At 49.6% G+C, this 15,160-nt stretch overlaps 1 protein-coding gene across 1 annotated transcript in view; it reads right to left on the reverse strand.

The window, feature by feature from the left end:
• ASH1L (ASH1 like histone lysine methyltransferase) overlaps positions 1–15,160 on the reverse strand; it is a 114,805-nt gene that overhangs the window by 51,547 nt on the left and 48,098 nt on the right. Inside the window, 4 exon segments of the mRNA XM_077463795.1 lie at positions 3,377–3,471; positions 5,018–5,115; positions 5,117–5,204; positions 12,912–13,554. Of these exon segments, the coding sequence (XP_077319921.1) occupies positions 3,377–3,471; positions 5,018–5,115; positions 5,117–5,204; positions 12,912–13,554 (924 nt within the window).

Genomic DNA, 15,160 nt, shown 5'->3' on the forward strand with positions numbered 1-15,160 from the left:
AACCCCCCACACCACGCAGGATGGACAACCCCCCACACCACGCAGGATGGACAACCCCCCACACCACGCAGGATGGACAACCCCCCCACACCACGCAGGATGGACAACCCCCCCCACACCACGCAGGATGGACAACCCCCCCACACCACGCAGGATGGACAACCCCCCCACACCACGCAGGATGGACAACCCCCCCACACCACGCAGGATGGACAACCCCCCCCACACCACGCAGGATGGACAACCCCCCCACACCACGCAGGATGGACAACCCCCCCACACCACGCAGGATGGACAACCCCCCCACCACGCAGGATGGACAACCCCCCCCACCACGCAGGATGGAACAACCCCCCCACACCACACAGGAATGGAACAACCCCCCCCACCACGCAGGATGGACAAGCCCCCACACCACGCAGGATGGACAACCCCCCCACACCACGCAGGATGGACAAGCCCCCCACACCACACAGGATGGACAAGCCCCCCACACCACGCAGGATGGACAACCCCCCCCACCACGCAGGATGGAACAACCCCCCACACCACGCAGGATGGAACAACCCCCCCCCACCACGCAGGATGGACAAGCCCCCACACCACGCAGGATGGACAACCCCCCCACACCACGCAGGATGGACAACCCCCCACACCACGCAAGATGGACAACCCCCCCACACCATGCAGGATGGACAACCCCCCCACACCACGCAAGATGGACAACCCCCCCCACACCACGCAGGATGGACAACCCCCCCACACCACGCAGGATGGACAACCCCCCCACACCACGCAGGATGGACAACCCCCCCACCACGCAGGATGGACAACCCCCCCACACCACGCAGGATGGACAACCCCCCCACACCACGCAGGATGGAACAACCCCCCCCACCACGCAGGATGGACAACCCCCCCACACCACGCAGGATGGACAACCCCCCCACCACGCAGGATGGACAACCCCCCCCACACCACGCAGGATGGAACAACCCCCTATCATGCAAGATGGAACAACCCCCCACACCACGTAGGATGGACAACCCCCCACACCACGCAGGATGGACAACCCCCCACACCACGCAGGATGGACAATCCCCCACACCACGCAGGATGGACAACCCCCCCACACCACGCAGGATGGACAACCCCCCCACACCACGCAGGATGGACAACCCCCCCACACCACGCAGGATGGACAACCCCCCCACACCACGCAGGATGGACAACCCCCCCCACACCACGCAGGATGGACAACCCCCCCACACCACGCAGGATGGACAACCCCCCCACACCACGCAGGATGGACAACCCCCCCACACCACGCAGGATGGACAACCCCCCCACCACGCAGGATGGACAACCCCCCCCACACCACGCAGGATGGACAACCCCCTATCATGCATGATGGAACAACCCCCCCACACCACGTAGGATGGACAACCCCCACACCACGCAGGATGGACAACCCCCCACACCACGCAGGATGACAACCCCCCACACCACGCAGGATGGACAACCCCCCCACACCACGCAGGATGGACAACCCCCCCACACCACGCAGGATGGACAACCCCCCCACACCACGCAGGATGGACAACCCCCCACACCACGCAGGATGGACAACCCCCCACCACGCAGGATGGACAACCCCCCACCACGCAGGATGGACAACCCCCCACCTCACGCAGGATGGACAACCCCCCCACACCACGCAGGATGGACAACCCCCCACACCACACAGGATGGACAACCCCCCACCACGCAGGATGGACAACCCCCGCACACCACGCAGGATGGACAACCCCCACCAAGCAGGATGGACAACCCCCCACCACGCAGGATGGACAACCCCCCCACCACGCAGGATGGACAATCCCCCACCACGCAGGAACAATTCCCCCACCACACCATGCAGGACGGACAACCCCCCCACACCACGCAGGATGGACAACCCCCTATCACGCAAGATGGAACAACCCCCCACACCACGCAGGATGGAACAACCCCCCCACCACACAGGATGGACAACCCCCCACACCACGCAGGATGGACAACCCCCCACACCACGCAGGATGGAACAACCCCCCCACTACACAGGATGGACAACCCCCACCACGCAGGATGGACAACCCCCCACCACGCAGGGATGGACAACCCCCCCACACCACGCAGGATGGACAACCCCCCCACACCACGCAGGATGGACAACCCCCCACACCACGCAGGATGGACAACCCCCCACACCACGCAGGATGGACAACCCCCCACACCACGCAGGATGGACAACCCCCCACACCACGCAGGATGGACAACCCCCCCACACCACGCAGGATGGACAACCCCCCCACACCACGCAGGATGGACAACCCCCCCACACCACGCAGGATGGACAACCCCCCCACACCACACAGGATGGACAACCCCCCCACACACCCACGGCAGGTGGACAACCACCCCCACACCACGCAGGATGGACAACCCCCTATCATGCAAGATGGAACAACCCCCCCACACCACGCAGGATGGACAACCCCCTATCATGCAAGATGGAACAACCCCCCCCACACCACGCAGGATGGACAACCCCCTATCATGCAAGATGGAACAACCCCATGCCAGAGATAGTCAGAGGTGAGGAATCTCTTGGATTGGCTCCTCTGTTCCTTGCTCTGACCTCTATCCTGATTTCTGGATCTCCTCCATATTCTCTTACACACCTGCAGTGGGGCCTCAGTACTCAGCAAAACCCACCCCCACCATAGGTAGATGATTGCTCTGATCACTGTATAAATGTTAATGGTCGCAAAAATGTGTCAAAAGTGTCCGATGTGTCCGCCGCAATGTCGCAGTCTCATTAAAAATCGCTGATCGCCGCCATTACTAGTGAAAATAAATAAAAAAAAGGCCATAAATATATCCCCTATCTTGTAGACGGTATAACTTTTGCGCAAACCAAACGCTTTTTTGCGATTTTTTTTTATCAAAAATATGTAGAAGAATACGTATCGGCCTAAAACTGAAGAAATTTGTTTGTTTTTTTGGATATTATAGCAAAAAGTAAAAAATATTGTTTTTTTTCTTGCAAAATTGATGCTCATTTTTTGTATATAGCGCAAAAAAATAAAAAACCGCAGAGGTGATCAAAAGAAATCTCTATTTGTGGGGGAAAAAGGACATCAGTTTTATTTGGGGACAGCGGTGCACGACCGCGCAATTGTCAGTTAAAGCAACGCAGTGCCATATCGCAAAAAATGGCCTGGTCATTAAGGGTAAATCCTTCCGGTGCTAAAGTGGTTAACTACGCCCATTTCTGTATAAATGGCACAAAACTGTCCATTCACAGGACTCTGAAGAGGCGGAAGCCACTCACCAATATGGATGGGGGCCGGCAGCAGACCGTACTCGTGCTCCTTCGGGTTATACTCCAATTTCTCCTTCTTCAGCTGCATCAGACGACTCTTTGGGCTGTGATTGGAGGAGAGGATACAGTGTGAGATCACCACAGGCTATGATCACCCCTACCCCGACCGCCCTTACCCCGACCGCCCCTACCCAGAACCACCCCTACACCGACCGACCCTGCCCAGAACCACCCCTACCCCGACCGCCCCTACCCAGAACCACCCCTACACCGACCGACCCTGCCCAGAACTGTAGACAGGAGGAGAGGATACAGTGTGAGATCACCACAGGCTACGATCACCCCTACCCCGACCCCCCTCCCCCCGACCGCCCCTACCCCGAACCACCCCTACCCAGACCCACCCCTCCCCAGAACCACCCCTACCCAGACCCACCCCTACCCAGACCCACCCCTACCCCGACCATCACTACCCTGACCACCCCTGCCCAGAACTGCAGACAGAAGGAGAGGATACAGTGTGAGATCACCACAGGTTACGATCACCCCTACCGCGACCGCCCTTCCCCCGACCGCCCCTATCCCAAACGCCCTTACCCTGAACGCCCCTACCCCGACCGCCCCTACCCTGACCGCCCCTACCCAGAACCACCCTTACCCAGAACCACCCCTACCCCGACCGCCCCTACCCCGAACACCCTTACCCCGAACGCCCCTACCCCGACCGCCCCTACCCTGACCGCCCCTACCCAGAACCACCCTTACCCAGAACCACCCCTACCCCGACCGCCCCTACCCCGGAACACCCTTACCCCGAACGCCCCTACCCAGAACCACCCTTACCCAGAACCACCCCTACCCGGACCGCCCCTGCCCAGAACTGCAGACAGAAGGAGAGGATACAGTGTGAGATCACCACAGGCTACGATCACCCCTACACCGACCGGCCCTACCCAGAACCACTCCTACCCCAACCCTCCCTACCCAGAAACGCCCCTACCCAGAACCACCCCTACCCCGACCATCTCTACCCAGAAATGCCCCCTACCCAGAACCACCCCTACCCTGACTGCCCCTGCCCAGAACTGCAGACAGGAGAGAGGATACCGTGTGCAAAGTATAGACCCCCCCCCAGTACTGGACAGCACAGCGTACACCCTGATCCTGGGTCAGCACTATATTTATACCCCCCTCCCCTAGTCCTGGACAGCACAGTGTACACCCTGGTCTCAGGTCAGCACCATGTTTACAGCCCCTAATTCTTGACAACACTAAACAGTGGCACAACCGGCTCAACACAATGGAACAGCAAAATGTGCCTTCCTGGGTCTGGATGAGCACAATGTGAACAAATTAAAACCTGGTTCTGGTTCAGGATATCCTTCCAGCTCCAAGACCGCAGAAAAACAACCCCAGTATTGGGGCAGCATTAGAAACCCCTCCCCTATTATTGGGGCAGCATTAGAAACCCCTCCCCTATTATTGGGGCAGCATTAGAAACTCCCCCCCCCAGTTTTGGGGCAGCATTAGAAACCCCTCCCCTATTATTGGGGCAGCATTAGAAACCCCTCCCCTATTATTGGGGCAGCATTAGAAACTCCCCCCCCCCCCAGTTTCGGGGCAGTGGAGGGTTTCCCTCCCTTCACTCACTCGGTGGTTTTATAGACATCGGAGAAGAGTCCGGCCTTCTGGTATTTCTTTTTGGGGGGGCGTGCGATCTTCTTCTCCCGCTGCAGGAGAGGAGCCAGATGACGGGAAAACGCCTCCCACCCGTTCCTGGTGACTCCGGCCGATGTCCCGACCTGTAGAGTCATCGATGAAAGAGATCTCCGCCAGACTGGAAGAGAAGAGAGGAAATGATTGGACGGTGTATAGGAGGAATGATGAAGAGAGGAAATGATTGGACGGTGTATAGGAGGAATGATGAAGAGAGGAAATGATTGGACGGTGTATAGGAGGAATGATGAAGAGAGGAAATGATTGGACGGTGTATAGGAGGAATGATGAAGAGAGGAAATGATTGGGCGGTGTATAGGAGGAATGATGAAGAGAGGAAATGATTGGACGGTGTATAGGAGGAATGATGAAGAGAGGAAATGATTGGATGGTGTATAGGAGGAATGATGAAGAGAGGAAATGATTGGACGGTGTATAGGAGGAATGATGAAGAGAGGAAATGATTGGACGGTGTATAGGAGGAATGATGAAGAGAAGAAATGATTGGACGGTGTATAGGAGGAATGATGAAGAGAGGAAATGATTGGACGGTGTATAGGAGGAATGATGAAGAGAGGAATGATGAAGAGAGGAAATGATTGGATGGTGTATAGGAGGAATGATGAAGAGAGGAAATGATTGGATGGTGTATAGGAGGAATGATGAAGAGAGGAAATGATTGGACGGTGTATAGGAGGAATGATGAAGAGAGGAAATGATTGGATGGTGTATAGGAGGAATGATGAAGAGAGGAAATGATTGGACGGTGTATAGGAGGAATGATGAAGAGAGGAAATGATTGGATGGTGTATAGGAGGAATGATGAAGAGAGGAAATGATTGGACGGTGTATAGGAGGAAAGATGAAGAGAGGAAATGATTGGACGGTGTATAGGAGGAATGATGAAGAGAGGAAATGATTGGATGGTGTATAGGAGGAATGATGAAGAGAGGAAATGATTGGACGGTGTATAGGAGGAATGATGAAGAGAGGAAATGATTGGATGGTGTATAGGAGGAATGATGAAGAGAGGAAATGATTGGACGGTGTATAGGAGGAAAGATGAAGAGAGGAAATGATTGGGCGGTGTATAGGAGGAATGATGAAGAGAGGAATGATGAAGAGAGGAAATGATTGGACGGTGTATAGGAGGAAAGATGAAGAGAGGAAATGATTGGGCGGTGTATAGGAGGAATGATGAAGAGAGGAATGATGAAGAGAGGAAATGATTGGACGGTGTATAGGAGGAAAGATGAAGAGAGGAATGATGAAGAGAGGAAATGATTGGATGGTGTATAGGAGGAATGATGAAGAGAGGAAATGATTGGATGGTGTATAGGAGGAATGATGAAAGAGAGGAAATGATTGGATGGTGTATAGGAGAATGATGAAGAGAGGAAATGATTGACGGTGTATAGGAGGAATGATGAAGAGAGGAATGATGAAGAGAGGAAATGATTGGGCGGTGTATAGGAGGAATGATGAAGAGAGGAAATGATTGGACGGTGTATAGGAGGAATGATGAAGAGAGGAATGATGAAGAGAGGAAATGATTGGGCGGTGTATAGGAGGAAAGATGAAGAGAGGAAATGATTGGACGGTGTATAGGAGGAATGATGAAGAGAGGAATGATGAAGAGAGGAAATGATTGGACGGTGTATAGGAGGAATGATGAAGAGAGGAATGATGAAGAGAGGAAATGATTGGACGGTGTATAGGAGGAATGAATGAAGAGAGGAAATGATTGGGCGGTGTATAGGAGGAATGATGAAGAGAGGAATGATGAAGAGAGGAAATGATTGGACGGTGTATAGGAGGAATGATGAAGAGAGGAAATGATTGGACGGTGTATAGGAGGAAAGATGAAGAGAGGAAATGATTGGGCGGTGTATAGGAGGAATGATGAAGAGAGGAATGATGAAGAGAGGAAATGATTGGACGGTGTATAGGAGGAATGATGAAGAGAGGAAATGATTGGACGGTGTATAGGAGGAATGATGAAGAGAGGAAATGATTGGACGGTGTATAGGAGGAATGATGAAGAGAGGAATGATGAAGAGAGGAAATGATTGGTCGGTGTATAGGAGGAATGATGAAGAGAGGAAATGATTGGACGGTGTATAGGAGGAATGATGAAGAGAGGAAATGATTGGACGGTGTATAGGAGGAATGATGAAGAGAGGAAATGATTGGATGGTGTATAGGAGGAATGAAGAGAGGAATGATGAAGAGAGGAAATGATTGGACGGTGTATAGGAGGAATGATGAAGAGAGGAAATGATTGGATGGTGTATAGGAGGAATGATGAAGAGAGGAATGATGAAGAGAGGAAATGATTGGACGGTGTATAGGAGGAATGATGAAGAGAGGAAATGATTGGACGGTGTATAGGAGGAATGATGAAGAGAAGAGATGATTGGATGGTGTATAGGAGAATGATGAAGAGAGGAAATGATTGGACGGTGTATAGGAGGAATGATGAGAGAGGAATGATGAAGAGAGGAAATGATTGGACGGTGTATAGGAGGAATGATGAAGAGAGGAAATGATTGGGCGGTGTATAGGAGGAATGATGAAGAGAGGAATGATGAAGAGAGGAAATGATTGGGCGGTGTATAGGAGGAAAGATGAAGAGAGGAAATGATTGGACGGTGTATAGGAGGAATGATGAAGAGAGGAATGATGAAGAGAGGAAATGATTGGACGGTGTATAGGAGGAATGATGAAGAGAGGAATGATGAAGAGAGGAAATGATTGGACGGTGTATAGGAGGAATGATGAAGAGAGGAAATGATTGGGCGGTGTATAGGAGGAATGATGAAGAGAGGAATGATGAAGAGAGGAAATGATTGGACGGTGTATAGGAGGAATGATGAAGAGAGGAAATGATTGGGCGGTGTATAGGAGGAATGATGAAGAGAGGAATGATGAAGAGAGGAAATGATTGGACGGTGTATAGGAGGAATGATGAAGAGAGGAAATGATTGGACGGTGTATAGGAGGAAAGATGAAGAGAGGAAATGATTGGGCGGTGTCTAGGAGGAATGATGAAGAGAGGAATGATGAAGAGAGGAAATGAATGGACGGTGTATAGGAGGCATGATGAAGAGAGGAAATGATTGGACGGTGTATAGGAGGAATGATGAAGAGAGGAAATGATTGGACGGTGTATAGGAGGAATGATGAAGAGAGGAAATGATTGGACGGTGTATAGGAGGAATGATGAAGAGAGGAAATGATTGGACGGTGTATAGGAGGAATGATGAAGAGAGGAAATGATTGGACGGTGTATAGGAGGAATGATGAAGAGAGGAATGATGAAGAGAGGAATGATGAAGAGAGGAAATGATTGGGCGGTGTATAGGAGGAATGATGAAGAGAGGAAATGATTGGGCGGTGTATAGGAGGAATGATGAAGAGAGGAACTGATTGGATGGTGTATAGGAGGAAAGATGAAGAGAGGAAAGATGAAGAGAGGAATGATGAAGAGAGGAAATGATTGGATGGTGTATAGGAGGAATGATGAAGAGAGGAAATGATTGGACGGTGTATAGGAGGAATGATGAAGAGAGGAAATGATTGGGCGGTGTATAGGAGGAATGATGAAGAGAGGAAATGATTGGATGGTGTATAGGAGGAAAAGATGAAGAGAGGAAAGATGAAGAGGAATGATGAAGAGAGGAAATGATTGGATGGTGTATAGGAGGAATGATGAAGAGAGGAAATGATTGGATGGTGTATAGAGGAATGATGAAGAGAGGAAATGATTGGGCGGTGTATAGGAGGAATGATGAAGAGAGGAAATGATTGGATGGTGTATAGGAGGAATGATGAAGAGAGGAATGATGAAGAGAGGAAATGATTGGACGGTGTATAGGAGGAATGATGAAGAGAGGAAATGATTGGATGGTGTATAGGAGGAATGATGAAGAGAGGAATGATGAAGAGAGGAAATGATTGGACGGTGTATAGGAGGAAAGATGAAGAGAGGAAATGATTGGACGGTGTATAGGAGGAATGATGAAGAGAGGAAATGATTGGACGGTGTATAGGAGGAATGATGAAGAGAAGAGATGATTGGATGGTGTATAGGAGGAATGATGAAGAGAGGAAATGATTGGACGGTGTATAGGAGGAATGATGAAGAGAGGAATGATGAAGAGAGGAAATGATTGGACGGTGTATAGGAGGAATGATGAAGAGAGGAAATGATTGGGCGGTGTATAGGAGGAATGATGAAGAGAGGAATGATGAAGAGAGGAAATGATTGGACGGTGTATAGGAGGAATGATGAAGAGAAGAGATGATTGGATGGTGTATAGGAGGAATGATGAAGAGAGGAATGATGAAGAGAGGAAATGATTGGACGGTGTATAGGAGGAATGATGAAGAGAAGAGATGATTGGACGGTGTATAGGAGGAAAGATGAAGAGAGGAATGATGAAGAGAGGAAATGATTGGACGGTGTATAGGAGGAATGATGAAGAGAGGAAATGATTGGACGGTGTATAGGAGGAATGATGAAGAGAGGAAATGATTGGACGGTGTATAGGAGGAATGATGAAGAGAGGAATGATGAAGCGAGGAATTGATTGGACGGTGTATAGGAGGAATGATGAAGAGAGGAAATGATTGGACGGTGTATAGGAGGAATGATGAAGAGAGGAAATGATTGGATGGTGTATAGGAGGAATGATGAAGAGAGGAATGATGAAGAGAGGAAATGATTGGATGGTGTATAGGAGGAATGATGAAGAGAGGAATGATGAAGAGAGGAAATGATTGGGCGGTGTATAGGAGGAATGATGAAGAGAGGAAATGATTGGACGGTGTATAGGAGGAATGATGAAGAGAGGAAATGATTGGACGGTGTATAGGAGGAATGATGAAGAGAGGAAATGATTGGATGGTGTATAGGAGGAATGATGAAGAGAGGAAATGATTGGGCGGTGTATAGGAGGAGTGATGAAGAGAGGAATGATGAAGAGAGGAAATGATTGGATGGTGTATAGGAGGAATGATGAAGAGAAGAGATGATTGGATGGTGTATAGGAGGAATGATGAAGAGAAGAGATGATTGGATGGTGTATAGGAGGAATGATGAAGAGAAGAGATGATTGGATGGTGTATAGGAGGAATGATGAAGAGAGGAATGATGAAGAGAGGAAATGATTGGACGGTGTATAGGAGGAATGATGAAGAGAGGAATGATGAAGAGAGGAATGATGAAGAGAAGAGATGATTGGATGGTGTATAGGAGGAATGATGAAGAGAAGAGATGATTGGATGGTGTATAGGAGGAATGATGAAGAGAGGAATGATGAAGAGAGGAAATGATTGGACAGTGTATAGGAGGAAAGATGAAGAGAGGAATGATGAAGAGAAGAGATGATTGGGCGGTGTATAGGAGGAATGATGAAGAGAAGAGATGATTGGATGGTGTATAGGAGGAATGATGGAGAGAGGAATGATGAAGAGAGGAAATGATTGGACGGTGTATAGGAGGAATGATGAAGAGAAGAGATGATTGGACGGTGTATAGGAGGAAAGATGAAGAGAGGAATGATGAAGAGAGGAAATGATTGGGCGGTGTATAGGAGGAATGATGAAGAGAGGAAATGATTGGACGGTGTATAGGAGGAATGATGAAGAGAGGAAATGATTGGTCGGTGTATAGGAGGAATGATGAAGAGAGGAAATGATTGGACGGTGTATAGGAGGAATGATGAAGAGAGGAAATGATTGGACGGTGTATAGGAGGAATGATGAAGAGAGGAATGATGAAGAGAGGAAATGATTGGACGGTGTATAGGAGGAATGATGAAGAGAGGAAATGATTGGATGGTGTATAGGAGGAATGATGAAGAGAGGAAATGATTGGTCGGTGTATAGGAGGAATGATGAAGAGAGGAAATGATTGGATGGTGTATAGGAGGAATGATGAAGAGAGGAAATGATTGGGCGGTGTATAGGAGGAATGATGAAGAGAGGAATGATGAAGAGAGGAAATGATTGGACGGTGTATAGGAGGAATGATGAAGAGAGGAATGATGAAGAGAGGAAATGATTGGATGGTGTATAGGAGGAATGAAGAGAGGAAATGATTGGATGGTGTATAGGAGGAATGATGAAGAGAGGAAATGATTGGTCGGTGTATAGGAGGAATGATGAAGAGAGGAAATGATTGGATGGTGTATAGGAGGAATGAAGAGAGGAAATGATTGGATGGTGTATAGGAGGAATGATGAAGAGAAGAGATGATTGGATGGTGTATAGGAGGAAAGATGAAGAGAGGAATGATGAAGAGAGGAAATGATTGGACGGTGTATAGGAGGAATGATGAAGAGAGGAATGATGAAGAGAGGAAATGATTGGACGGTGTATAGGAGGAATGATGAAGAGAGGAATTGATTGGACGGTGTATAGGAGGAATGATGAAGAGAGGAAATGATTGGACGGTGTATAGGAGGAATGATGAAGAGAGGAAATGATTGGATGGTGTATAGGAGGAATGATGAAGAGAGGAAATGATTGGACGGTGTATAGGAGGAATGATGAAGAGAGGAAATGATTGGACGGTGTATAGGAGGAATGATGAAGAGAGGAAATGATTGGGCGGTGTATAGGAGGAATGATGAAGAGAGGAAATGATTGGACGGTGTATAGGAGGAATGATGAAGAGAGGAAATGATTGGACGGTGTATAGGAGGAATGATGAAGAGAGGAATGATGAAGAGAGGAAATGATTGGACGGTGTATAGGAGGAATGATGAAGAGAGGAAATGATTGGACGGTGTATAGGAGGAATGATGAAGAGAGGAAATGATTGGACGGTGTATAGGAGGAATGATGAAGAGAGGAAATGATTGGACGGTGTATAGGAGGAATGATGAAGAGAGGAAATGATTGGATGGTGTATAGGAGGAATGATGAAGAGAGGAAATGATTGGACGGTGTATAGGAGGAATGATGAAGAGAGGAAATGATTGGACGGTGTATAGGAGGAATGATGAAGAGAGGAAATGATTGGGCGGTGTATAGGAGGAATGATGAAGAGAGGAAATGATTGGACGGTGTATAGGAGGAATGATGAAGAGAGGAAATGATTGGACGGTGTATAGGAGGAATGATGAAGAGAGGAAATGATTGGTCGGTGTATAGGAGGAATGATGAAGAGAGGAAATGATTGGTCGGTGTATAGGAGGAATGATGAAGAGAGGAAATGATTGGTCGGTGTATAGGAGGAATGATGAAGAGAGGAAATGATTGGACGGTGTATAGGAGGAATGATGAAGAGAGGAAATGATTGGATGGTGTATAGGAGGAATGATGAAGAGAGGAAATGATTGGGCGGTGTATAGGAGGAATGATGAAGAGAGGAATGATGAAGAGAGGAAATGATTGGACGGTGTATAGGAGGAATGATGAAGAGAGGAATGATGAAGAGAGGAAATGATTGGATGGTGTATAGGAGGAATGAAGAGAGGAAATGATTGGGCGGTGTATAGGAGGAATGATGAAGAGAAGAGATGATTGGATGGTGTATAGGAGGAAAGATGAAGAGAGGAATGATGAAGAGAGGAAATGATTGGACGGTGTATAGGAGGAATGATGAAGAGAGGAATTGATTGGACGGTGTATAGGAGGAATGATGAAGAGAGGAAATGATTGGACGGTGTATAGGAGGAATGATGAAGAGAGGAAATTATTGGGCGGTGTATAGGAGGAATGATGAAGAGAGGAAATGATTGGAAGGTATATAAGAGGAATATTGAGGACTAGAAGACGCCACCAATCAATGAAGAAGGTGTGGCCTGATCAGCCATACCTCGTGCTGCTCTCCGGGTCTTCATCCAATGACGTCCTCAGACGTTTCCTCATCTGCTTCTCCACACCTAGATGCTTCCTTTTCCACCCCTTGCGGTGCTCAGTGGTCAGAGTCACCCCCTGCACTACGGCCTCGATAATGTCCGTCACGGTGTCTGATCGGGCAGTGCTGTTCTCCTGCTGGCTGACCAGTGGCATGGCCAGTAGGGAGTCTGGAGGATACTTCCTGGGCCTCCCCGGCCTCCTCTTGACAATATTGTTTCCTGTCCGGGACTGTCTCTGCAGCTTCTTGGCCTTCAGGATTTTATTGACGTGGTCCAGGTTCTTCTTAGAGGCCAGGATTGTATCGTAGTTGTACATTCTCCGAGCCTGTTTGTGTATGGCTTCCACCACACTCCTCTTCAGGCTTGGCAGACGACCAGACGAGGAGCTAAGACCGTCTGGAGGAGATTCCATGGCAGGCACTGAAACAAGCAAAGTGTCCGACCTGCTCTGGCCTTTCTCCCGGCAGTGCCCCCTGGCAGGACTGGAGGAGGAGGGGGCAGAGGAGGGGAGGATGTCATCCACATTGCGCTGCAGCATACAATCCACAGACTCTTCCATTGTAGAACTGTGCCGCAGGCTTCGCAATGGGACCCCCATAACTGGAAGAAGACAACAAGGATTAGTAATAATGACCATGGCAATGAGCGTACCACTTCAATGGGCCTACATGCGTTTACACCCTCCAAATCTACACTGCGGCTGTAAAGAAGATATCTCCACAGGTTACTTTACTGCGATGCTGATCTGCCCCGGTACCTCCCACAGCCCCCTCAACTCTGGGTACCAGGTAAATGTGCCCCTCCAACCTGGAAGCACAGGGGGGATTCCACACGTAGTTCTATGTAGAGATTTAGGCCAAGTGTGCTGAATTGTATACTTTTCTTCATTCCCTCCCCCTATTCATCCAATGGGAGCCAAAAAAGGTCCCAACTTGGAGTTTGCACATGGCTGAGGAGCCATGTGACTGGTGCCTGAATGGCCATCACCTACTTGGGGTAAAAGACTGCGATGCTCACACTTTTGATAACTGGCAGTAACTGATTTTCTTCTATAGTCGCAGCTGGATGACTGTTAGGGGGCAGCAAAAGAAACATGAGTATAGTGCCAGTGGGACCCCTGCATGGTATTTGGAGGCCCATTGTCAGGAGTGGCTCACTGCTTTAACCTGATCACAGGCCCTTCAAATCTGTACAGACATGTGATCAGACTGGGAGGGACTGTCTTTACCATCGATGATCAGACTTGGTTGGTGCATGGAGACCTCAGCTGCCAATGTCCCATCATCACTGGGTTACATTGGAGATGACCTCATTTCTTCTGACTCCTGAGTGTCGGACGTCAGAGGTGAGACATACAGAGGACTTGAGGAAGCCAGAGGAGGACACCATATACGGGACGGCCAGAGAAGGTCACTTTACATTGGATGGCCAGAGAAAAAGGTTAATATTTGGAACAGCTCCTACAGGACTACCAGAGAAAAAGATCTTCTCACCCCAGATGGCCAGAGATGAAGGTCACCTCACACTGGACAGCCAGAGAAGGTCACATCACACCAGATGACCAGAGGTCATCACCTCACACAGGAGGATCAGAGAAGAAGGTCAATATAGCTACATCAGATGGCCAAAGAAGGTCACCCAACACTGAACGGCCAGAGAAGGTCACCTTACATCGGATGGCAAGAGAAGGTCAACATTTGGAAAAGCTCACACTGGATAGCCAGAGGTCACCTTACACCGGAGGGCCAGAGAAGGTAGTCACCTCACACCAGACGGCCATAGGAGAAGGTCCCCTCCCACAGCATGGCCAGAGAAGGTCACCTCACACAGCAGGGTCAGAGAAGGTCACCTCACACAGGAGGGTCAGAGAAGGTCACCTCACACAGCAGGGTCAGAGAAGGTCACCTCACACAGCAGGGTCAGAGAAGGTCACCTCACACAGCAGGGCCAGAGAAGGTCACCTCACACAGCAGGGCCAGAGAAGGTCACCTCACACAGCAGGGCCAGAGAAGGTCACCTCACACAGCAGGGCCAGAGGAGGTCACCTCACACAGCAGGGTCAGAGAAGGTCACCTCACACAGCAGGGTCAGAGAAGGTCACCTCACACAGCAGGGCCAGAGAAGGTCACCTCACACAGCAGGGCCAGAGAAGGTCACCTCACACAGCAGGGCCAGAGGAGGTCACCTCACACAGCAGGGTCAGAGA

This window comes from Lithobates pipiens, unplaced genomic scaffold, assembly GCF_037356315.1.
Source record: "Lithobates pipiens isolate NorthernLeopardFrog02 unplaced genomic scaffold, aLitPip1_a1.2 Scaffold_30, whole genome shotgun sequence".
NCBI lineage: Eukaryota > Metazoa > Chordata > Amphibia > Anura > Ranidae > Lithobates > Lithobates pipiens.